This window comes from Meleagris gallopavo, chromosome 19 (assembly GCF_905368555.1).
Source record: "Meleagris gallopavo chromosome 19, MGAL_WU_HG_1.1, whole genome shotgun sequence".
Lineage (NCBI taxonomy): Eukaryota > Metazoa > Chordata > Aves > Galliformes > Phasianidae > Meleagris > Meleagris gallopavo.
Genome location: NC_139422.1, coordinates 8,727,286 through 8,751,280, shown reverse-complemented (window position 1 = coordinate 8,751,280; position 23,995 = coordinate 8,727,286). Strand labels below are relative to the sequence as shown.

The 23,995-nt window shown below is 42.7% G+C and overlaps 2 protein-coding genes and 1 long non-coding RNA gene across 26 annotated transcripts in view; 1 reads left to right on the top strand and 2 right to left on the bottom strand.

Moving 5' to 3' along the window:
• The window catches only part of CRB2 (crumbs cell polarity complex component 2), a 69,101-nt gene extending 60,305 nt beyond the window's left edge, over positions 1–8,796 (bottom strand). For 3 of the 11 annotated variants that reach the window (XR_014887290.1, XR_014887291.1, XM_085239391.1), the window contains exon 1: positions 6,482–7,877. Coding sequence is in view for 4 of the 11 variants with exons in the window: in XM_085239391.1 (XP_085095517.1) it covers positions 6,482–6,818 (337 nt within the window). In the remaining 7 variants the exon portion in view is untranslated. Of the gene's footprint in view, positions 1–3,951; positions 4,116–5,265; positions 5,749–5,825; positions 5,962–6,481 lie in introns of those variants that run through there. The other 8 variants (XR_014887292.1, XR_014887293.1, XM_085239393.1 and 5 more) reach the window with 6 other exon arrangements.
• The window catches only part of STRBP (spermatid perinuclear RNA binding protein), a 63,039-nt gene continuing 44,823 nt past the window's right edge, over positions 5,780–23,995 (top strand). For 9 of the 13 annotated variants that reach the window (XR_014887295.1, XR_014887294.1, XM_085239425.1 and 6 more), the window contains exon 1: positions 6,094–6,246. The gene's annotated coding sequence lies outside the window, so the exon portion shown is untranslated. The other 4 variants (XM_010721051.4, XM_085239417.1, XM_085239418.1 and 1 more) reach the window with 4 other exon arrangements.
• LOC116217297 (uncharacterized) overlaps positions 9,912–23,995 on the bottom strand; it is a 67,190-nt gene continuing 53,106 nt past the window's right edge. For both annotated transcript variants that reach the window (XR_014887296.1, XR_014887297.1), the window contains exon 5: positions 9,912–19,495. This is a non-coding gene — a long non-coding RNA (uncharacterized LOC116217297). The remainder of the gene's footprint in view (positions 19,496–23,995) is intronic.

The window sequence follows — 23,995 nt, the reverse complement described above, 5'->3', positions numbered from 1 at the left end:
TGTGTGAACACGCGCCTCCCCTGTGCTTGTGATAAGCAATATGGCACAGCCCTCTGAAGGGCTCATCCTTCCCCTATGGGAGGATGCAATTGGTGTTTTGAAGAAACATCAGATTAACTGCAGTTTTAATTTCTGAGGCAGCACTCCTGGAACACGTGCCACAATTAAATATTAGCAGGAAATACGTCTGCGTGCACACACTCACATCTTCAGGACGACCATTTACTGCTATGAGATCTGTACAGCCACTAGCGGAAAAGCTTTAATTATACATCCAGCAGTTGCCAGATGGTGGTGAGAAGACAAGTGGACTGCAGACAGCCTGGCCTATGAACAATTCAGATGCCAGCTCTGTTGTGTGTGCTTCTTTTACAGATGGGAAGCTGCTGATGTGCAGGTCTGCTATAGACAGCTGTACTTGGGCTGGTTCTAGCCAAACAAAGGAAGTAAAGGATGTAGAGATGGGGTCACACCTGAGGGACTGCAATGCTGAGTGCTGGTATCATGCATAGAAATTCACTTGTTAGTGAGAGAAACATTCCACACCACCGCGCTCAGGAAAGCTAAGGCACATCAGACAAAACATGAAGTCAGAAGACTAACAGCTAGAACAGCACATACAGGAATAGGCACTTTTTTTTTTTTAACCTAGACCTTTGTTTTTAATAATTGATATAAAATAGCAAATGACTCACTAATTGCGCTTCTAAATTGTAATCCAACCTGGAATCAATCACACATGGCATAACTTCTGTTCTTACTTGAAGCTAAATCCACCTCAGTGCATGCAGCAGTCTCTAATAATTGCATTAGTCATAACCTGAAAGTGTTTCCCACTTACTTGGTTCAATTTTGCTCGCTTTTCAGGTTGATCCTCATCCCTATTGATGAAAAGAACTCTGAAATGTTACCCCCCAGAGACTGCTTTGAGATTTGATGAGCACTATGATACATTTCATGCTATGATTTCTCTTTTTCACTGTCTAATTTTCCTCCAATACAATTCTATCACCTTTTCTTTCAGTTCAAAGCCAAACAAGTACCATTGAGGACACAATAGCAAGTACTCAGTCAAACTCAGCAACAAAGTAGGTATGCAAAGAACTGCCAGATTTACACATACAATCTTTTGTTTTGCAGCACAGATTTTTTATTCTTAAGTACCCTCTACCCAGAGAGTCATCTGCTTCTTTTCTTTTCCTTTCCTGATTTTTTTTTTTTTTTTTTTTTTTTTAAGTGAGTATAGATCTTACAAGCTTTTGTCAGAATAAAACTCTTCGCTACACAATCCCACTAATTAACCAGTTTGTCCCTGTGGGCCAAACAAAAATGAAGGCAAAAGGGAACAAAACAATTAAACCCAAAGTCAGGTAGATACAAAACGGAAAGTTGATTCTGACAGCTAGGAGCAAAGCAGGATGCCCAAGGAAGAGCGAGATGGCATTTGAGTACTATCAAACAGGAACTCAGCTTTCACAGGATGCTCACTAGAAAACAGACACGATACAGCCCATGTTCAAGCACATTACAGCTCCTAGCCAGGCGGTGAGAACCCAGGCTTAAGTCACATAAGAACAGCGTTAAAAGAAGAGCTGCTCAGTTAAGGCTCAGTTATACTTTCAGAAGGTGAATACCTACGTACCAAAACCAATGCTTATCTGCCCTAGAAAAGAGCTTTCCAGTGCTGGCATCATCCCGTGTTTCACCGCAAGTCTTCCATCCACATACTGCAGAAAAACAGACTTAAAATTTGCCAGGTTTTCAGCGTTGGTTTCCTTTCCCTCACTCTCAGACCACTCCAACAAATTGACTACACGTATTTTTAGCTTTTGATTTCAGTGCTAGTTGCAGAAATATTTTTAGTGATCTGGTGTTTTAATACATGCACAGTTACCCAGCTGTGTATGGGAAATGAACCACTGACTGAGCACCTGGGGAAAGGACCCCATCACCCTGGGAGGACAGGTGAAGGCAATTCAGCTGTGTGACAGGAAGGGATGGAGCCTGGCTGCGCCTCTCTTAGACCTCATTTAAGGGCTGACTGCTACTGCAGAAGGATTTCTGGCTGAGGATCCCTTCCTTGCAGAGTCTTTCCTGTGAGCCTAGATGTTCAGAGATGGGTGAGCACTTTCCTTTTCCTTTGTAACACCATTCCATCCATGCTGGTCCGTTTGCTGTTCTACTCCTGAATCACCCTTCCAACACGTTAATCTTTCCAATTGTAACAGGCTGGTTTTGTTTTTCATGTGTTTATGGGTCCTGAGCACAGCTTTAATCTACTCTCCACCTATTTTTACGTTGTATGTATTATAACTCTTTAATTGTCACCTCCAGCTTTCCTGCCTTTTTTTTTTTTTTTAGAAACCAGATGGTGTTGTGATCTTCCATTTTTTTCCCCCGTGTCTTTTGACATTCTACTCCCTTTCATTATTTACTGCTCACAAAGTAAATACACAAGATGTGAAAGTGGCTCTGGGCATTGTTCTACGTTATATGAAATTGTTTCCAACTTCATTCTTGTTGTTAAAAATGACGTTTCCTTCAGAATACTTCACATTTGCAAATCATCATCTTAACTTATCACCCTTCTAAATCCAAACCTCCTTTGTGGAAAGTAATCAAGCACTGCCAAACTTCAAAGCATGCAAACAGTGACAATAAGTGTATCATCAGCCTTGTTGAAATTAAGTATAGAACACAAAATTATTTGGCTTTATAGATTAAAAACAGAATCAAGCAAGCTTTTTTTTTTTTTTTCAAATTCTTTGTTTTTTGTGTGTTATTTTTTAGTTCTTGGAGTCTTACAAGATTGCTTTCACATATGAAGGTAACTTTTCCATGAAGATTTGTAAAACATGCCTGATACGACTTTTTTTTTTTTTCCCCAATTCACAGTCTGTCCTCAGATAGTTTTGCACAAATCCCATTAACTTTAGTATTTACGCCTAAAGGCAGAATTTGAAACCTGTGAAGAACTGGGTCACTGGACAATGGCAAGCCTCAAACAGACATTTCTTTTCTGAGCTATTACAAGAGTATCTCTTCCCTCAGGCACTATATGAACAATCCCATTTGTCCACAAACAATGCCAAACACTTGAAATTTGATAAGTTACGTTTTATCCTTGCTCAGGTAGGATTTTTTTCCTCTTTACTGTAGCTAATAGTCATTTAGTCCTCAATGTAGCATTTGTGGCTGATGCAAACCATCCAAGGACATCCTCCCACAAGGCTGACTTGCTGCAGGTTGCAGTACCTCATTCACGCCAACCTTAAAATCAGTAACTTTCAACAGCTTCTTGTAAAGAGTTCCTCCATTTTTCTGGGATCTTTTTTTGGTCTCCATGAAAACTGCTTTCGTATGTTGGTCACACAGCAACTCCTGCTTTGCTTCTATTTTTTATTTAATAATGGCAATAAAATTTCTTTATCAGATTTATAGAATGCAAGATAACTACACGAGATCTGCAAGCTGTAAAATCAGTCCAGGCACTGAGATTTTTACAAACTACATTTAATGTCTCAGTAAATCTCAGTGAAATAAATAGTCTTAAAAGACTTCAGTCACTTACCACAAGTATTCTCTGTATTAACATCTCAGATCTGTATATTGCTTCCATATAACTGGCTAAATTCAGACTGATTTTTGGCACCACTTGAGTCCTCATCACTTATTGACTACACTTAGAATATATATTCCTATTTCTTCCATTTTATTTAATGAAGTCTAAAGAAAATTGGTAAACTTTCTTCAAACATCAGATGTTCTTTTCAGCATTAAACAGATAACCTTGTACTGCAGTGCCAAAGCTATTCCAATTCCCTGTATTCTAAATTAATCCACATTCCTCTTTCCTCTCTTTTTTCCCCTCGCCCTTGGCAAACAACTAGCCCAAAGGACAACTCCATGGAAAAATTTAAAATTCGAGAAAACATACAACTCATGCCTTACCTGAAAATACCTTTCTTCACTCTCTGAGATGCAGTCTCCTGTACGTTTTTCTCTCCTTGCTACACTTCCAGCTGCACTGCATAGTCACCATTCTTCCACAGCTACCCGTTCCTCTGTCTCCTCCACCAGCCTTTCTTCAGGCTACATTGGTACTTTGTCATTTGCTGCAATCAATTTCAAATAAAAGTGTCCTTACATCAAGTCCTTCGAATGTCCCTTGATTATCTAGCTGTTACTTTCTTGCCCCTTCTCAAAGGCCTACGCTACAAGGCAACAGGACATTTTGGTAAATTCATTCATTGCTTCAAAAGGTCTCAATTCTAGACTGGAAAGCAGTAATTGAGAGTCATTAGATATGCTTTCCCTTTTAATACTCCTTATGCACCATTACAGAAGTAGAGCTGTCTTTCTTCAAGACTAGGGTGACAGCGTAGACTCAGCCTTGTGAAGAAGCATACCAACCATCAGCAGCTCAGTTTGAACCTCCCACTATAGGTCATGTTTCCGTGCATGTGTGCTTTCTTCCACTGCAATGCTGCAAATTGCTGTTCTGAATGAAAGTTACTGCTTATCTTCAGCACTGCAGAATTCCCGAACCTACTGCCTTTGCCAAAGTTCCTCACAGGCTGCTTTAGCACAGCATGCTGTGCATTGATTACGCTAGCAAGGAGCTCCCCAGTCAATTTCCTTCATCTTACAGCCTATATAGGATTAGTTCTGAAAAGTGATACCATACAGCACAATTGCCATGTTCAAAGTTGAAAAAAGCACTTAAACTAGAAAACCTTGTGGAAATTTAGATGCACTCATGCAATCAGCTCTGGGAGCACTCATCCCTTACACTGATACCAAGGCTGCTAAGTCTGGAAAACAATTTTTTTGCACAATTTACAAGTCAAATATCATTTAAGGTCATGAAACATGAAGATATTGGCCATTTGGATGTTGAAGCAGAAGCACAGAGCTACTCTGCCACACACACACAAAGGAAACAAAAAACCATCAACCATCAGATTCAGCCCCCCCTCCTCATCCAAAAGGCTCCAACGGGCACTTCTCTGAAGGGTCTGAAAAGCATTGCTGAGCATTCCCACAGCACTGCTGGTGGTGGACGGAGCTACAGAGCTCTCTGTGGCAGAATTTACACCTAACCACAGACATGGCTCTTTGTCCCCATCCCTAGAAAGGAAAGAGGTAATTGCTGCCTGCCGTACCTCCTCGTGGAGCCCAACCTGCCACGTTCACCACAGGAAAGCATCGATTTTAACCCCTCTGACAACAGCTGAGGAACCCAGATGGCAAACAGAAACCCACCAGGAAACACTGCTTCTCAGCTCAATTCGGGCAGCTGCTCTCTTTCTGCACTGCTTCAGAAGCAGCGTATAAAATCCGTGAAGCACGCACACTGGTGAAGGAGTGTTGGGACCCTGCCTCACTCCTCAGCTCCTCTCTCCCTCAGGCCAGGCCGTGCCCATCGCTCCACGGGGTCACGACACCCGCGGTGAGGACTACCCTCACGGCCTTGGGCGATTGTGGCGGGCGGGTGGCGGTAAGATCCGGCGGCCAGAGGAGCCCGGGGCGGGGCGGCGGCTCCTCGCGCCCTGAGGAGAGCTGGGGCCGCGCTGAGGAGCCTCGCGCACACCTGCTTCCCGCCTTCGCCTCGCACCAGGCCTGCGGGGATGGGGAGGACCCCACCACGCCGTTTACGTACTCTGCGCCCGGCGCGCCAGCACCTACGGCATTTGCGCACCAGGAACCCTCTCAGGTGCAGTGCTCGCGCTGACGACATTACGGAGAATCCGTAAGGAACATCGACCTCTTAGAGGGGCTTTACGTAAGTGACGTTCTTAGGTGCGGGCCTGGCCGCTCCTCACCCGCACATCCGCGGGAGCCGTCCGAGCTGCAGAAGCCCTCTGCTCAGGGGACGGGTAGGATTACGCAGGCTACGCAAGGAGTAGCAGCTGCAGGTAGGAAATCGGCCAGGCCGGGCCGGGAACCTTTACGTCAATTCCGCAAGGCTGCGCTGCGCTGCCGCGAGGAGGGAGGAAACGGCCGGCGGGGCGCCGCTACGCACTTGGCGCGGCGGGCCGGCATCTCCCTACGTCGTTGGCGTAAGGCTCTCTCTCAGGTGCAGGGAGGGGGCGGGCTCACGTTGCCCGGCAGCCGCAGCCTATGGGGGCGCCGGGCGCCGTCACGTGCCGGAGCCCCGCTCGCCGCTGCGGAGCCGGAGGAACCGGACGGGGCCGCGGAGCCGGGCCGGGGCCGGGGGCTGCGGCGGGGCCGGCGGCGAGCGGGGTGAGACGGGTGGGCGGCGGGGAGGGCCGGAGGCGGCCGCCGGCGGTCCCCGAACGATCCCGAGGGGAGGCGGGCGCCGGGCACCGCTCCTCCCACTGCACCGGGCACTGCGGGCAGGAGGCAAGGGCAGGGCGGGGGAGGGGAGGCGGCGCGGGGCGGGGGGACGGCGGTGCGCGCGGAGGGTCGCGGCGCGCGGCGGCCGTTGGGGGTTCCGCTCACCGAGGCGCGGCCGTACCTGGCGGCAGGCGCAGGTGCGGGGCGGCCGGGGCCGGGCGCGGACGGGCGGCGGAGCGGAAGCGTCTTCGGACGGGGACGGAGAGGCGGAGGAGGCGGGCCGGCGGCGGGCAGGTGCCGGGCGGGTGCCGGGGGTCCTCCGCGAAGTTGGCCCCTGCTCCGCTGCCCGCCGTGCGGAGCCGAGCGCCGTCGGTTCGCGGTTTGCGTCCCCGGTCGCCGGCTGCGCTCCGAGGATCGCGAAGCCGATGGATCCTATGGCGGTGAGCGAGCCGGGAGGACGAGCGGGGTCCTGAGTTTCGAATTGAAGTAGAAACGCGCGTTACCTGGCGAAATGGCATTATTTATTTACACGCCCCTGCAAATGGCGCTGTGTGATTTGCGGAAAGTAAGAAAATGTCCTGCGCCGAGAGCTGCGCCCGATGGCACCGAATGGAGCGCTGGAATCGGGCGTGAAATGGAGCAGTCCTGCCCGCGCCGGGCTCTCGGCTGCCTACTGCCGCCCTTTGACTTCTTCTGTAAAGTTTAAAATAGAATTTTTACGCCTCCTGTAAAGAAGTGCAGCTAACGTGGTGCAAGACTTGGGTGGATGTTGTTGCTGTCAGGTGTTCCACATCTCTTGTAAGAAATGTGGCTGTGTGCTCTGGGGACAAAGAAACAGAAAATTAAAATCCTCTCCTTCATTCGTGTGGAGTAATTTGGAAAGAACGGAGAAGGCAGGGCTCCCTGAAGAACTGGTCTTAGTGGATTTTCTTTTTGAGAATGCAGTAACCGTTTTTGGAGCACCCAGAGGAAGCAGTGGAGGAGGCAGGGAGGGCCTGGTGTTGGCAGGAAGGAAGGGAGATGGAGACGTGCAGGGGAGGCCTTTGGTACGTAACAGGGAAAAGCTTTTTGGGATGGGACGGGAGGAAGGCCTGACGTGTCTGTAGGGACTGTTGGTGTACTGCTTTGTGTGTGCGTGGTGGTTGCTCACGGCCTCTCTGCGTTCCCCCAAAAGGTGGACAGGCTGCCTCTGAGATGAACCATTAGAAAGGATGGGTTGCAGTTACTCCTGCAGGTTTGGGGAGGGAGAGGAAGGCCGTGAGAGCAGCCGGGGCTGCCTGTAACCTGTGCTACGTTCTTGGTTGTGTTTAGGATGTGTCTTTTTTATCTTTTTTTTTTTTTCTCTCTGGAACTTTCCAGTTTTTCTCTGCTTCACGTTGGTGCAGAAGGGAGGAATGGGGAAAAGAGTGGGTATGGATTGCTAATGGTATGGTTTTAATATTTTCAGTTTTCTGCTTCTCATTATCTTGTCATTGATAGTGCAAGTCCAGTGCTTGTTCTTACATTCCTTGTAGAATCTTTTGTCCTTGCAGAATTTTTATGCCTGTTTGTAAATTAAAAATAAACAAATAAATGGGGGGGGGGGGCTGTTCTTCCACATGAATCATTATTATTGAACTACTGACAATATTGTCTCTCCACAAAAAGGATGCTGATGAAGCACCAGTTCTTGCTCCAGAGGGTTCAGGAGCTTAAATGCAAAGAAGGAATCCAAGACTGAATTTCTTGAGGAACTTGAGGGAAGTTTTTTCTAGAAATCCTTGTGTGTTGGGGGAACCCCAGTGAGCAAGTGACTGAATCCAGTCTCAAGGCTTCTCCTCTGAGATGGCACTGCAGATGCAATTGGTTTCATACCAAAGGTTCAGAAGAAACTAAGAAGAAAGTGTAGGCAAATGGAAGGTGATTGCAGAAGATCGGCACCATGTGTGCAGATCTTTATTCTTAAAGCAGGGTCTGAAGTTAGCTGAGCAGCTGTATAGAAAACCATTGGGAAAAGAGGAGCAGAGCAATGAGAGCAGAGGGCAGAAGGCATGCCTTCTGTATGTGTTTGTGAAGCAGTTTAAATTGTGGTGGATGTGCAGATCTTGGGAACCCCAGTTTCTAGCTTGTAAGCAGTATTTTCCTTGAATGTTCATTCAGTAACAGTGATGCTTAAGGTTGTAGAGCTCTCTTCTTTGGAAGCCTTTTGGTGTTCTTCAAGGATCTGTCTTGGCAGATTTTTTTTCTTTTAAGCTGTCTCTCATCTATGAAGTGAATCCTGTTGAGGTGCGGAGGGAAGAAGGCTGTGGGAGAAAAGAAACTAGTCCAGGCTGCTTCGTGTTGTGAAAAAGCCTCACTGTAGAATCATAAAAGCTGTGCTTTTTCCATGTCGCTCTGGAAGCAGCTGAACTTTGTAACTTGGCATGTAAATAGAGCTCTTTGAAGAGCATGTCCATGGCTGGAAAGAAGGGAGGGGGAGATGCCCTGGCTGGTTAACAAGCTTATGTGTGGAAAAAACCACTGTGATTGGTATTAAATATATCTGTTAAAACACTGGTAAAGTTTTCAGAGTCTTGTCCTTGGTTGTGGGTAATGCACATAGACATGCTGGCACTTCTAGATGTAAAAAAAAAAAACTGTAAGAAGGTGGCAGTTTGAGTATTTGTACTGCCTGGGCTGGATGAGGGAGCATCCCTGGGGCAACTGCGAGGAGCAGTCCTGGCTGTCTGAGGGAGGTGCTAGGGAAGTGAGAGTGCTGCGCTTCTGTCTGTGCCCTGCTATGCTAACTGGCAGCTGTTGGTGAGTTAGGGCTTAAGACAAGTGTAGCCATGCCAACAGAGGACTTCAGCATCACATCTCTGTAACTTAGTTTGTATTGAGGTCAGGGAGAGAAGGCTTTTCTGATCTAACAACATATGCGTGAGGAAAGCTTGGCTGATGGAGTGTCCTGGATTTCCTATAAAATGAGCAGTATTGGCAAGTGAAGGTTATTTTACTGCTATATATGCAGCAGCCATGAAATTAAAGGGAAAAATCCTGTTAAGAGTAACATGAACATTACAATTACAGATTTAAATAGCAGAAAAGGGCAAATCTCAAACATTTCTAAGAAAATAATTGTTTTAGTACAGATGTTGTACTTGAAGTATGCATGTGACAAATATAATTTTGTTGTACAAAGTTTCTGGAAAGAAAAGCCTAAGATGCCCTACCTGAAAACATTGCTTCTATTTCTATTTAAAGCAGTGGATAATGAAAATGACAAGACCAAAGACAATATTTTTTCAGTTGTTCTTCTGCACTTCTTGGCACTTGTGAAGTTTTTCATTCTTATGTGTGAGCCATTCACGGAGCAGTGACGACAGAAAATGCAGAGAGTGGTGCACTGTGTCAGCTCACACACAGATCATGTTCCTGCTCCACTTCTTTGAATAACTCTAAATTTATGTCTCTTTAAGAAAAAGTGTGTGTAGGAATTGTTACTAATTATATGAGTAAGTTAAACCACTTGCACTTTTTTTTAAAACTTTATTTTGTAGCAAGATGACCTTATGTTTCTGGACCTTTAAGTGTCATGGAATGAAGGAGGACTGAGAATTCTTGGACCCCACTCCATGTTGGTCTGTTGCCCCATATTCACAGTTTTGCTTTGCAATGCATATTCTGACCTTCCTGTTAATTTCCTATGCAGTACTGGAATGTAGGCAAGGTGCTAGTTATAGGGGAAATATAAGAAAAAATTCAGAGCATGTGGTTTGTTCTGCTGCTACTGAAAGGTATGTAAAGCATGGTACTGGACTGCTGTGTCTGCCCTCTGCCAGCTAAAACCAAGAATTGAGACTAATCCTATGTGTGGATTTTCTGTGCAGCCAACCGGAGCTGCTCTGTTACTGGGCCATCTGCACATTTGCTGATTGGTTTCTCAAGTAGTAAAGGCCATGGATTATTAGAAGCCATGCCCTCATTGTTTCACTTCATGGAATTTTTCCACAGCTATGCAGAACTTTTCTCTTTTCATAGTAAAATGCTTTCTTAATATGCTGGCAAAGTGAAGGTGTTGGTGGATGTTGAAGAGGAATCATCTTATGAAATCCATTTGCTAACTATTTTAGGAGATCTCTTGGACTGTGGGAAGTGATCCTGTTGCATGGGTTGATTTAAAGCAGTTCTCTTATACTGTGGCTTGGCAAACTATTGAATAGCCCCAAAACGCTGCTTGTGATTGACATAAAACAGCATATACTTTACATTTTGTTACTAGACCCTAATTTATCTGTCGTAAGGTTTGTGTACCAACAGTAGTAAATTCTTTTTATGGCAGTGTTTCTCTTCTATGTAATATCTGCATAAGGGAATTAAATTACTCTTAATTGTATCCTTAAAAATAAATTTGGCCATGTCTGGCTAGCACATTAAATTAAATTTTGCTACTTCACATTCTTACTGCCTATTTACTTTAAATTGACTTTATTGAAAAATTAAATGTTTGAATATCTGATTGAGAACAACACTGTCATTAGTGGGTAATCATGAGATGTCACAGAACCTGGAGAAATCTTAGAAAACAGAATCCATTAAGGTTTTAGACCCTATGCCTCCTGATATAGTTAGAAGTGAAGCAATGACTGAAGCTGAACTGGCTGTTTGACTTAACAGCAAACAAACTCAGTGGTGAGGAACCGCCGTTGCCCCTTATTCACCACCCCACAGGAGGAGCAGCAAAGAGCAAGCTGATTTGGAAGGCCTTTATTTCTCTCCTTCCTTTTATTCTTGGGAGGGGAGACACTTTCATTAAATGCATTTCTTGTTTGACTTGTAGCACAGCAAATCTGAGTATTAGCGTAGTGTTTAAAGCGTTGGGCCCTGAGGTGTCCTTAAGTATCCTCTGAGGTACAAATACCATGTTACACATGGAAGTGTTTCTCCCAAGCCAGTGTTAATTCAGTTGTCTATAACCCTAAACAGAGTCTTTCCCTAATCATAGTTCTCAGCTGGCAGCGTCTGCCTTCCCGGAAAAGCATTAAGGGATAGAAGTGAGCATGAAGCTATGTGGAGCTGGTTTGGGAACAAGTATTGCCTGTTTCTAGAAATGAGCTGTAGCAAAACAGTCATAGAAGATGAGACGTGAGGCTTGGGATCAGGATCTTCATGGGCACGCAGTGCTGCTGCTCTTGTCTGGTGAGACTTCACTGTGAAGTGATGTATCCTACTGGTGCCAATACTAGGAATTATTATTTTTTTTAGGGGGAAGGATCATTAGCACTGGATTTTGTTGAGTCACAGAGTTGATCTTGAAGGAGACATCAAAAATGTTGCTATCTGTTGTAGGGCATTGGATACCAGGCAGCGTGAGGCACCCCACTGAATTTAGTTGTCATTGTTGAAATGGGTAAAGCTTTAGAAACTTTTACGTGGTATCCTGTTAATTAAAGTTAGAAATACTGTAGGTGAATGTCAGTTGTTCAACTCTGTACCTTGAAATGAACTGAGAGAAGAAATTTCTTATGGCCCCAGTTCCTTTCCTGAAAAACAAGCGCAGTGAGAATGGAAGTTTCCTCCAGTATTTCTTTAATTAATCTAGACTGAAGTCCTACCTAAGTCCCTGTTGGAGCAAACAGCTGGATCCTAACTAAAGCAAAGGAAGTTGAACTCATCTTAGTTGCCCTATGAAGACTTAGGACATCACTGGATAGAGAAATGAGATTTCAGATGTAATCTCTGATATCTTCTGGAGTTATTTGTCAAATGTATATGGTATGATCTTAGAGAACATGGACATCTACTCCTCTTCCACTTTCAATCTCAGTCTTTTCCCTCTTTAAAGACCTGAAATGTTTCCATTGCAAAAACTGTTAGCTTAAAGCCACTAATTAATGTATTTGGGCAAATATGGTGACAAGTGTTCTAGCAAAGCCAGGAAGAAAGGCAGATACTTAGAAAAGGGGTTGAAGACAAGGCTGATAACTGCTCTGCTTCTGGTGGGTGAGGGTGAAATTGGTGGCTGCCAAAAATACGAACTGAGACAAGTAGCTCATTCTGCTCTGAGCCCACATCTGCACACACCTCCCTATCTCTACAGATGGCCAGGAGGCTGAAAAGAGAACACAGTAGTCTAAATTTGTGTAAAGGAAAAGAATCACTACTCCCACCTTGAAAGTGCATAAGAACCTCTTGAAACTCGAGTATTTCAACCAAATTTAAAAAGTTTGTTTGAATTTTCAGTCCTAGTAAATTATGCTAATCCTGACACTGTAGCCTCTAAATACATTTTACATTTTTTTGTTCTTGAAGATGACTGACTGGGACTGGACTGTTCCTTTCAAAACTATCCTGCTAAGGCATAAATTTGATTTAGAATAATTCTTTGCATGCTTATGCTGTAACAGCTAATGAGTGTGATACTCTTCCATTTTAGATTTCACAGTACTGTGTGTTTTAGAGAAAAGAATCTGTTGCTGTCTAAATAGTGATGCCGCTATTTGAGGTAATTACAGTAAAAGGCAGCGTGCATCTCGAGCAGGTCTCTGATTAAAAACTGAATGCTCCTAAATTTGGACCACGTTATGCTGTTTCCACCCTAACCAGAAGACTGAAGAACCTGAAATTGGAGACGACCTGGTTGTTTCATAAACAAATGAACAAAGTTCTGTTGTTCAATTTCTTGCTATGGGTCTGGAGCCTGAGCTTCATGTTCAGTTTCAGCGAGAAACAAAATAGGATAGCAGAGCTGAGAAAACTTGCAGAGAGGGCTTGAACAGAACTACTGATAAAGCTACAGCTGTTGAGGAACTGTGACTTACTAAAGGAGATTCTTACAAGGGGAACAGTACGGCCTGCTTTGAGCGTTGCTCAGTAAGCTGCAGTTCTTAGTCAGACTTAACTAGTGCATAGGTGGAACATTTTGTGCTCTTTAATGTGGAATCTGCAATTGTTAAACTGACTGCATGTTACAGATGAATCTTTTCCTGTGTAGTTGGGTAGTAACATACCTCTGTTTTGGTTTCTGTTGAGATGTTTCCAAATGTGCTTTTAGTAATGCAGCACAAACACAGCATTGTCATAACAGCATTCCATCCTTGGTGAGAAGTTGCAGCAGTACTGTGCAAAGGTGCCACCGGTCTCTTCCTTACAGGATGATGTTGGTCGTCCTTCCAGCATTATGTCTACAAAACTTTCTCTGACTCTGTCAAGTTTAATGATATTTGGTGGAGAGCATGTGTACTGAAAGAATGTTAAGGCAGGAAAGGATTCAGAGTAGAAACACTCAAATACAGAGTTGAGTTGATTTGGATCAGTGAGTTGCCCATAGGTGGGTGAAGTCCGGATGAAACTGTCAAAAGTTCACTCCTTATTCTGTGTATCCCTTTACTATGGATGCTGCAGCAGTTATTGCAATGCCTGAAATCATCCTGGTTCTTCTGCAGTGGGTGTAGTTGGCTCAGGCTGTCTCCATGCTGTTTTTCCTAGGAAGAACTGCTTGAGGAGAGCTCATCTGAGCTTAGGACTCTGGTACACTTACTGGTTGTTTTTTTCCCACAGAGTGAAATGTAATCTTTATTTTAATGTAAATGCCTTGACTGGGTTCTTTACTTTTGTTCATAAATGTTTGATCTGTATGTGATACTTGCCATAATCTTGTGCCAGAGAAATGAAGACTTGCTTTCTGTTTGCACTGGGCACTACTGATTTGCAGGAGTTGACTGATTTTACTGCCAATTTTAGCAGGTGTGCTGTGTCTCAATGAGTCTCTTTACCCTCACTGCACAGTACATACACTAGCAAGTCTCATGCTCAGTACATAGAAGACTGAATTTTGGCCGAGAGCTGAGGAGTGCAGGGATTTGTTGTACTTCCCCTCTTTTCTTTTCCTTGTTCTGTTTCCATTTGTGCTCCTCGTGTTTACAAAGCTCAGAATATTTCCTGTAAAAACTATGTGTGTGTAGTTGGTTGACTGCATGCATATTACCCACAAAATGTAGTTTTCTTCATACTTCAGGATTTTGGAGAAGATCAGAAAACTGTCATTCTTTATGCTGTGAAAGGACTGTAGTGTTCTTTACAGAAGCGTTTAAAGAGAAGGTTGGTGGTGTGGAAAAGATTTTTTAAAAGTGCTTTTTGGCTACTCTTGTTGGGAAAGAAAAATCTCTCTTAAGACTGTCATGTGGTTGCAAAAGCTTGCTGTCATCTTCACGTGTCAGGAATGGGAGGTTGGAGGATGGGGTGGCAGAATGTGGGGCAGAGCTGGTGGGGCCAGGCCACCTGCTGTGCTCCTCTAGTGAGCTGCAGGAGCTCCAAACCGCTTCCCCTGCTGGGCTGTGGCTGTCCAGCACTGCAGCACAGGAGCAGCTTGCAGACAGTCAGCACAGCAGCGATGGAACAGGGCAGCTGTACAGCCTGCTATTTGGGGAGAAGAGAGAGAAGCTCTTGGAGCACTCTGTTTCTCTGCAGTACAGGAGAGAAGACCTTATGTGCAGAGTTCACAGTGTACCACTGCAGTTCATTACGGGAGGTTTTGACAGTCCTGCATTGTTTCTGTCAAATTGTGGATGCTTCACGGTGAACCAGCTGTCACTGTTCTGGGACTGGGAGCAGTGGGTCTGGTGGTGGGGTAAAACCTCACATCATATTCTGTGTCTCTATTATCTCAATAATGCACTTCTTGAAAAAGTGCTTATTCCCTCTGCAATTAACTGGTAATTAATAAGCTACTTTCAATCACTCTTTCCCAACTGAGTAGTCGGTGGTTTTGCAATTGTGCAGATTGGAGTTTTTAGAACAATTATTTATATCTATGGGACATGATTGCTTTATTGTTCTAAAGGAGGCAACTATCCAATTTCTGTGTCATTTATCTCGATTAACCTCTTGTTTTACTTTGTGCATGCTGAGTTTTCAGTGAATCTTTCTAAGAGGGGAAAAAAAACTTCATGAAACCATCCAGAGGTTCATGGCAGAGAAGTGTCTCCTAGCAAGACCCAGTGCAAACATGCTCGCAATTTTATTCTGGAATGTAGCCTGCCAATTAGTTGTTTGGAATTGTTTTGAGTTAACTTACAGTGCTTGAATGCCTTTTGAGAAGTTACATTTTTTCTTGTCTAGTGGGTCTCAGTGTGTCTCTTGGTCTTTAAATGCACACATCATTTTCTTCTCACTTTGTTTTCTATCCCAGATAAGGGAGACTTGAGGGAGAGGATATGACACTTTTGGTCAAGGAAAACTGCATTGAGAGATGGTGCTGTGAGCTCAAAAATCTCACTCATGCCCCTGGAATAGGGGACTATCCTACTAGGTGATATTTCTATGTCATCTATTGCTATTTTTGAACGTAAATTGGCATCAGAATCTTGAAGAAACCATTGAAGAAAAAATTCAATGACCAAATGCTTCCATGTGTTGAAAAGCAGTTGCCTGTCAGTGCATCAACTTCACATGTGGTTTTCCAGGTAACAAAAACAGGCCAGTAATTATTTAAAAAAAAAAAAAAAAAGCCAAAAAACAAAAAACAGTTGTTTTTTTTTCCCCCCTCCTTTTCCCAGCAGTGGTGCTGGAAGGGGAATTTGGAGAGCCTTTAAGAGCAGGAGTCAATAGTGAAAAAATTCTTAGAAGTTTCATCTTTGGCAGAGTTTCTATGTTAGTTGGTAACAGATCTGAGAAATAAACATGATACACTGATAGGTTTTAACTACTGACTATCAAGTTATTTTTGGAGGGCTTATGCAGTGAAGCCATAAATGTTTGTCCATTCTCAGAAGAAGCAGCATTTATAAGCAATAACTGAAAATCTAAGAGTTAAACACCCTAGAACTGGAAAAGTTCTACATATTTGCAGTTATCAGAGGACATCTTTTGGAGCTCAGTGAGAAAGCAGGACAATGGCTCTTGAATGACAAGGAGTTCCTCTGTGGTTGTGTCTAATGTTAATACTGACTTGGACGCCAAATTGTGGAGTATGCCTGAAATTCAACATTCAAAGCCAAAACAATATGCTAGAACTTGGTTCCCAGAGAAAGGAGCTCGATGCTAAGGAGCGGACTGCTTTTGCACAGTGTTGCTGTGTGGCTTCTCCTTACCTTCCAGAATGGCACAGGTCCCTTACTATTGTCCTGAAATGTTCTCATTTCTCTGGCTTCTATTCTTCCCGAGAATAGACTCTGTGCCTCGTGCTGACTAACAAAAGAAGGACTCCACTGTGCTCGTTTTCAGAAGACACAAGGTCTCTGGGTCCGTGTCCGTCTGACTTTCCAAAGAGTGGTTAAAAAAATCTAACGTCTGAAAATAGGACACATTCTGAATTAGATTATTGAGTTTAATCACACCATACTCAGATACAGAATTTGCTAATGTGAATCTCATAAGTCTACAGGTAATTGTTGTCAAGCATTTACTGTGACTTTTTGCCAAGTTGGCCTTTGAAGGATGGCTCTGGTCCTACGAAATGGAATAGCAGAAGCAGCCAACAGCAGTCTGTTAAAATTAAACTAAAAAAGTCTAAGTAAAAGCTGAGAGGTGAGGGCGGTGGCATATTCTGCAACTTAATGTGTATGATAAATGGAAAATTAATTTATTTTCCAAGTCTTACCATGGATTTACTATGATATTAGGAAATTCACTTTAGACTTTGATGGATGGGGTCTCTTCTAAATGGAAACTATCAAATGTATTCCTATCGTAGGGATTAGAAAAGTAATGTTTATAAAAGTGCTGTGAAACTCTGGTGTGTACAGCTCGGTCTGATAGTGTTTTGCTCTCTGTGATAAAAGCACTGAAACTTCATACTGCAAACAAAAGGGAAGAGCTTATGACATTTTAGTCTTTGCTGTTAAGTTGATCTGAGTATTACAATACCCTATAGGTTAGCAGTGGGACACTGGGTAGTACTGTCTGTTTACCAGTAGATGGAGAAGTAACGACCTGTATTTCTTTAGTTTGTAACCTCTGAGCTTTTTCATTCAATCAACTCTTCATGGTATTGCAAAAAAAACCAACCAACCAAAAAAAAACTAACAAAAAAAACACAGTATCTCTGCTACCATTCAAAGATTGCAAATAAATTTGCAAGGATTGCCAGCTGCATCCACAAAACAGCTTGGTGACACCTGCATGCTCTGCTAAGTATCTATTTCTGGTATTTAAGAATGATATCAGAGTTTCCAAGTGCAGTGTATTTTTCCCATGGTAAACGGAAAAAAATTACCGTAGCCATATTTGAATTGATACAGTTACGTAAGTCGTGTTATTCAGCAAACTGCTTATGCTGCCATGGAGCTAACTTTGATTCCTCTGTTAGTTTTCATAGTGACTTTTGAAGAAGAAAAAACATTGTACCTGTGGCTTTTTTCTCAGCACAAAAATAAATGGAATGTCTCTGTCAGTTGTCTGAAACCATGTGTTGAAAAGCATGATTTTTTTTCTTAACAGTTTTGCAGAGTAATAGGACAGAATATGATTTGGATTCCAGAAGAAACATGCTGGGTCAATTTAAAGTCTGCCAAGTTCTAATTTGCAATTTCTAGAAAACTTAAAGCAGAAACATCGGAGTGCCTGCAGAAGTCATCAGTCTAAATTTAACTCACAGATTTTGTCTCAGTAAAGCACAAAGCTGTCTGGTAGTGTTTGTCCACTGAATTCCAGGCACTCACTGTTCTTTCATTGAGGCTTCTCCATAGGTGGAAGAAGCTATTTAGACAACGTGAGAACCTGAAATTCTTTTAACACTAAAATATGGTTTTTGTCTGTAAAGACTAAGGAGTTTTTTTGTGCTCTCAAGATTAGAGTTTAGTGTTTGCTTCTCTCTGGTTCTTGTTCTCTTTGCCATATCCTTTAATAATGATGATGTGACATGGACACAGATTTACAGATGGCTGAGCGGGTAAGAAAACCAGTAAGACTGTCACCTGATGTAGCTGCATCAGAAATTCTGACTGAGAGATGAAAGGTTACATGTATTGCTTCCCAGCTTAGCATAATGCTGTTAGTTTATAAAGTAGCTGTTTTTTATTGGTTTTGATCCTGTGCCCTGCATTTTGAGCTGTGCACTCCTACCCTGACACACTGTAGCTTTCCCAGGTGCCTTCTTTAAAAAAATTAATACAGAAATCCCTTCACTGTTGCTTTTAGGAATAGCAGATTTCCTGTGACCTGGGGAAACTGAAATGTCTAGAGGCAAAATAGAGTTAATGGCCCCAAGTAAACAAACTCAGTTTTTCTCCAGTCCTTCCCCTGACAGCAGTTTCAAGTGTTACTTCTAGCAACTACAGTGTATGGAGGGAGCTTTGGGCAGAAAGTGAGGTGGTGGTGGTTGCTGTAAATCAATCTCCCTGTGAAGCCAAGAGCATTTTGAATGCTGCTGTTGATTCCACAGTTTATTTGCTTCCTTTGCAGGAAAAATGGGTACGCACCCTTTTTTACACTGGAGTTGCAACAGCTTGCTGTCATGCACTTCTGCTTGCTAACCTGAATGACATCTTACTAACCTCCACACATTTACTGAAATGCTGGTGCCTTTGGCTTGTGGCAAGAAGGTTGCCTCCAAGAGACTGGTGCTCATCATAGCCTTCTATTTTGTTGTCTAGGCGTGTGTTGCTTTATGTTGAGAGAGCAAACTGAGATGGTAATTACATGATGGAGAGAAAACAGTGGTGAATGACAAAGATTGAAGAACCACTGGTGTATTTTATGCTGTTCTGAGTAAAGTGGTACATTAGAGATGGTGTCATTAGCTATGAAGAGAGATTAAACAAATTCGTGGCAATTCATGAAATTTAAGGGAAATGAACCAAAGCAACAAAGTTGTGTTTGTGTCCTTAAAATGACAACCAGGCGAGGTTGGTGGATTTATGCTGACAGCTCCTTGGGGTTTGTTTGTTTTTCCCCAGATAATATACTTCTTTATTTGAATTTTAATGTAGCTTCTCAAGCTCAAGATCAATTACTTAACTGTGTTTTCTAAAGAAATTGGAGTATGATGCTGCAGATATTTTGGTATATAAAACTTTGCTATCCTGTTATAAATAAGCAGTTAAGGAATTCAGTTCTCAACTTGGGAAATACCAATGATACAGAAACTGAAAACAAAATCTCGTTTGGCCATCAGAGTGGAACTAGAACGTAGTCAAGTCTGATGGTAGTTGTGTATTGGCAGAGAACAGAAGAGCTCTTTGTACAGCGCTTGCAGACACTAATAGTCTTCTCTTCCAAATCCTTGTGAATCTTCTCTCTTTAAAAAAAAAAAAAGTCAGTGAGGCAGCAAGACTGACATATCAAAAAATGTACTTAAGTGGAGAGTCATAAATGTTTAAACTGGCTGATGTGCATGTCATCCAGTGTGAATTTGCAATATTGAAAATGCCAGGTTCTTCATGCGTTGCCACTGGGGACATACAGGAAGAAATTCTAGGGGAGAGGCTGATCCTGATACCTTGAAGGAAAAAGGTCTTCCTCTTTTACATGAGAATTTTAAAAACATTTTCTTCTGCATTGATGAGTGGGCACATAAGACTGACCTTTCGGAGTGCCCAGGAAGTGTCTAGTGATACTTCACTGCAATAAGCCTATATGCTACATGGAACCTGCAGAGACTGTCTTCTAGGAATCCAAACTGCACAGGTGTTTCCTATGGTGTTTAGGTGGTTTTGTCTTGAGAGGAACAAAATTTGTAGTTTAGGCTAACCTGCAGTCAGTGGGATATGAATCATAGCAGGAAGGAAACTGGGGCACTGCAGCTTTTTGAGTTAAGTTGAAGGATGCTGGGGAAAGAATGTCCCAGTTCTTATCCTCTCCTTCACTGTGACTGCTTCCCACTATGGTTCTGGAGCAAAGAAAAACAGAAACGTAAGGGTGTGGACAGAAATGATATGGGGATGGAAAATGTCAAAGAATTTGAAGATCTACAGAACGGTGGTATTGAGATCAGAGAGCAAGGCATGGCTTAGGCAGTAGGAAGCCCAGCATGGTACCAAACTGCACTGTGTACTTGAGGAGGTAGAACATGTGGTTCTGTTTTGGAGAATTGGATATTATTTCAGACCTAGATCCAGAAATTTGCTTAAATCATGTATGTCTCTGGGAAAACTGACAGTGCAGATGGAGTCTTTTTAGTGTAATGTAATCCTTTTTATTAATTTAATTCTTCAACTGTAAATGAATGCAGTCTGTTTTGAAATTTGTTGTGATTTTTTTTGTTTGAATGTTGATGTCAAATTATGACTGCTTCACCAACAGGTCTGTACTGCAAAGTAGCTCCAGGTTCCCAGTGTCCAGTTTGGCGAGAAGAGCAGGAAAGCCTGCGTTAGGTGCTGGAAGTTGGAAATCAGTTAAGCATTTAAGGCATGGAGAGTCTAGTCATGGTTTTTGTCTAGTCTGAAGATGAATACTTTGCTATTATTTATTTATGTAGTATGTAGCTGTGGGGTTTTTTTGTGTTGTTTTTTTAAGACTGTGCCAAGAAGTTCTCCCTTTGTTATTTATATATGCATATATATTCTTATAGTGCTGTTTCACGGACAGTTCTGTTCTGGATGTTACCAACAGGTTGAATGTTAATTAAGTTCGTTGTACCTTGTGTTCATGTGTCAGTTTGTTATTTAAGAGCCAAAAGTTCTCCCAGGCTCCCAGGAAGAATGACTTGGGTGATTATCAAATGAGTGCCTAACCTGTCTTTGGCAACCATAAAAATGGGGTGCTGGGGCTACCTACTCAGAAGAAATCTGAGCATGGGAGCCTGTTCTCAAACTGTCATAACAACTGTAGAAGCAGGAGTGATACCAGGTCAGTATTTATTGTATGTAGGGTAAGAATGTCAGAGGAAGTCCCTTTCCAGCTCTCAGCTGTAGTGTTGCTTTATAATTTTCTATCTGGCTGGAAAATTGCAGACTTCTAAAGGCTAAGCCAGACGCAATTTTGCCAGGAACTTTGAAAACAATAAAACTCATGTGGATGGACAGTCTCCAGGTGAAACTGGATGGATGCTGAGAATATTGTTGCGAGCAATCTGAGTCTTAGTTATGGTTGTATTTCTTTACAGACTGCTTTTATGGTTGTAATTGGCAAGAGCTGCTCTGTTTTGGTGATGCAGAATGAGGAAACCATTTCTGTACAGCACACAGCTTGCATTTAAAACAGCAAACATCTGCACAAATGCTGATCGTATTCAGCAGGTTTCTCTGCCCCATGCTCCTCACAGGTTCCTTTTGAATTGTATTTCTTATCCGTATCTCTTGGTTTGTTGATACTTTTAACATGAGAGAAAACTATTTTGCTATTTCGCTGTCAGTTATTCTGACACTAATCAACTCTGGAGATCTTGTTTTGTTTGATGTCTGCTTACATCACAAAAAGAGTTGCTGAAAGAGTTCAATTATAATATCAGCATCTCTGCCAAATGTATTGAGCTGTTCTGAAAAGCAACTTGTCTTTTCTGACCCAGATACACAGTTTCCAACTGTGGAAGATGCTGCCAGAAAGGCTCTTGGCAGGAGGCCAGCAATAAAATTATACTACAGAAAAACCAGCATATTTTCAGCAGCTCTATATGCGGTGTGACGGAAAATTACCTGTCTCCTAGATGCAAAGCAGAAGTTAAAATAAAGTTGCAATTTAAAGCTACAGTCCTCTTATTATGATTTTTTGAAAGTATCAAAAAATGATATAAATATCACTTTTTCTTACCCGTTCTGTGCAAATTCGAGTTATTTTTTGTTATTGTCTGATGCACCTCAGGCTGTTAGATGTTCTCTCATTTGCTATCAGCAACTGTAGTTGCCCTTGCCACTGTGTTAACATAAACTCAGAGGGATATCAGGGTGGTGTATGCATGCTGTAAACGGAGCTCTTGTGAGCAGATGTTGGTGTAAGGGTAGATAATGAGGGTGGAAGTTATTTATCTGAAGGAAAAATATTTCTGGCCTGTGCCTTTTGCTGCAGCATTTAAGACCAGTTTCTACACTGTAATAAATGGCATGGCGTCTGTGCCTCTAACAGCAGCACACTGGAGTGAGGACATGGAGCACAGTTTCTCCTCTGTTAAGCCATTTCTGCAGCGCTTCTGTGCAAGTACTGCTGTGTGCTGTGAGAGGCTCTCAGAACACCAGAGTAGTTCTGCATTCTAGAAGGTCACAGCTCTCAGGTTTGGATGTTATAACGCTCTCCTTAAGGAAGGCAAGTACCTGTTTCTCCTGCTTTCCTCTGTGCCGTTCCCAAGCACCTGAAGGTACATAAGCATATTCATTATTTCTGGCTGTTTAAATGTCTCTCTTGGGAACAGAACTGCCAGATGCAGGGATATGCCCTACTACAAAGGCCTCATCTGAAATTCTTTTCCTTGTTTGTCTTGCACCAAAGCATAAACTTCCTCTCTGAAGGATGGGATGTTTAATGGAAACACTGTTAGACTGTCATAGTGTTTCAATAACATTTCTACTGTGTCAAATCCCCAGTGATATTAAACCACACTGCAGGCTCCACTCAACTGCTCCATAGCGTGGTTTGGAGACAGCAACTATTGGCCCTGTTTTACACTTTAGGGCCATGTGATACAGAGGTAAAGTGACTTTCTCAAGCTCACCAAGGTCTTGTTATTGCTGGTAGCTTTTTCTAGAATTTTGTTACAAGTGTACAAGCTGGAAACCCTTGCACAGGGCAACCACACATAATATTATTGTACCTTTAGTCTGGACCTCAGCTGTTACTTCCATGAGTGCACAGGGACAAGTATCCTGCTGTAATCTAGAAATAAAATGATTTGATTTTTTTTTTTTAATTTTTAATTCTGCATGTTTTCAGACATACTTTGTTCTCTATATTGCATCTGTATTTTTGTAGCAAACATCCTATTTAGTGCTTTTATTGACAATTTTCTCTTAAAGTTTGAACTATATTAGGTTTTCATTCTTGTGCGTGTTTCTCTGAAATATTCTTAGAATGTTAATTAGCATGACTTGCAGCTCATCGTTCAGGAAGTTTTTTTTAAACTTCAGGTTATAATGATAAAGGTACTGGTAGCAATATAAGTCCCTCTGTAATTCAACTGTGTATGCTCAGACCTCAGCCACTCATGGATGAGAAAAAGGGCAGGTAGAATCAAACTCATAAATAAATATCTTCGTCCGGATCTATTGCATGTCGTTGAAACTTGAACCTCTTTTAAGATAAGATGGTTACTACTGTTTTAAAGCAGACTTCTGAGAGGTTTTGGTGATTTTGCTTCGACTGTCTAATTCACAGACTGAAAATGAATGTTTCACAGTTGCTCTGTATTTTCAAAGAACACTGAAAAGCACTGAATATATCTACAATTGCACCCTGGGTATGGCTGTTTTCAGAACTTGTGAGGTAGATTGCAGGCTTGCCCTCCAGACAACAGCCTGCTTGCAGTTTTTCTGAAGCACCAGAATTTGCTCAGCCAGCTATCTTTGTCCATCTGCTTTCAATATACTGTACGAGCTGATAAGCAACAGCTTGCAGTAGACTTAGGAGGGAGTCCAGGCTGGGGTGTCTTGGAGTCTGGAGATGTCATGCTGGGCGCATGGTAAAGTCAGCAACACATTCCAGTGTCCTCTGCCTTGATCTGCCAAATTACAGAGAAGACATCAAACTGAAAATGTGAAGTGCTGGAGTCACAGGGAAGAATGATTACGTGAAGGTGGTTCTCTCTTCAAATTGAATCCATCTAATTTGAAAGAGATGATCTGGAAACATGTTTGATAGAAGTATCTCTACT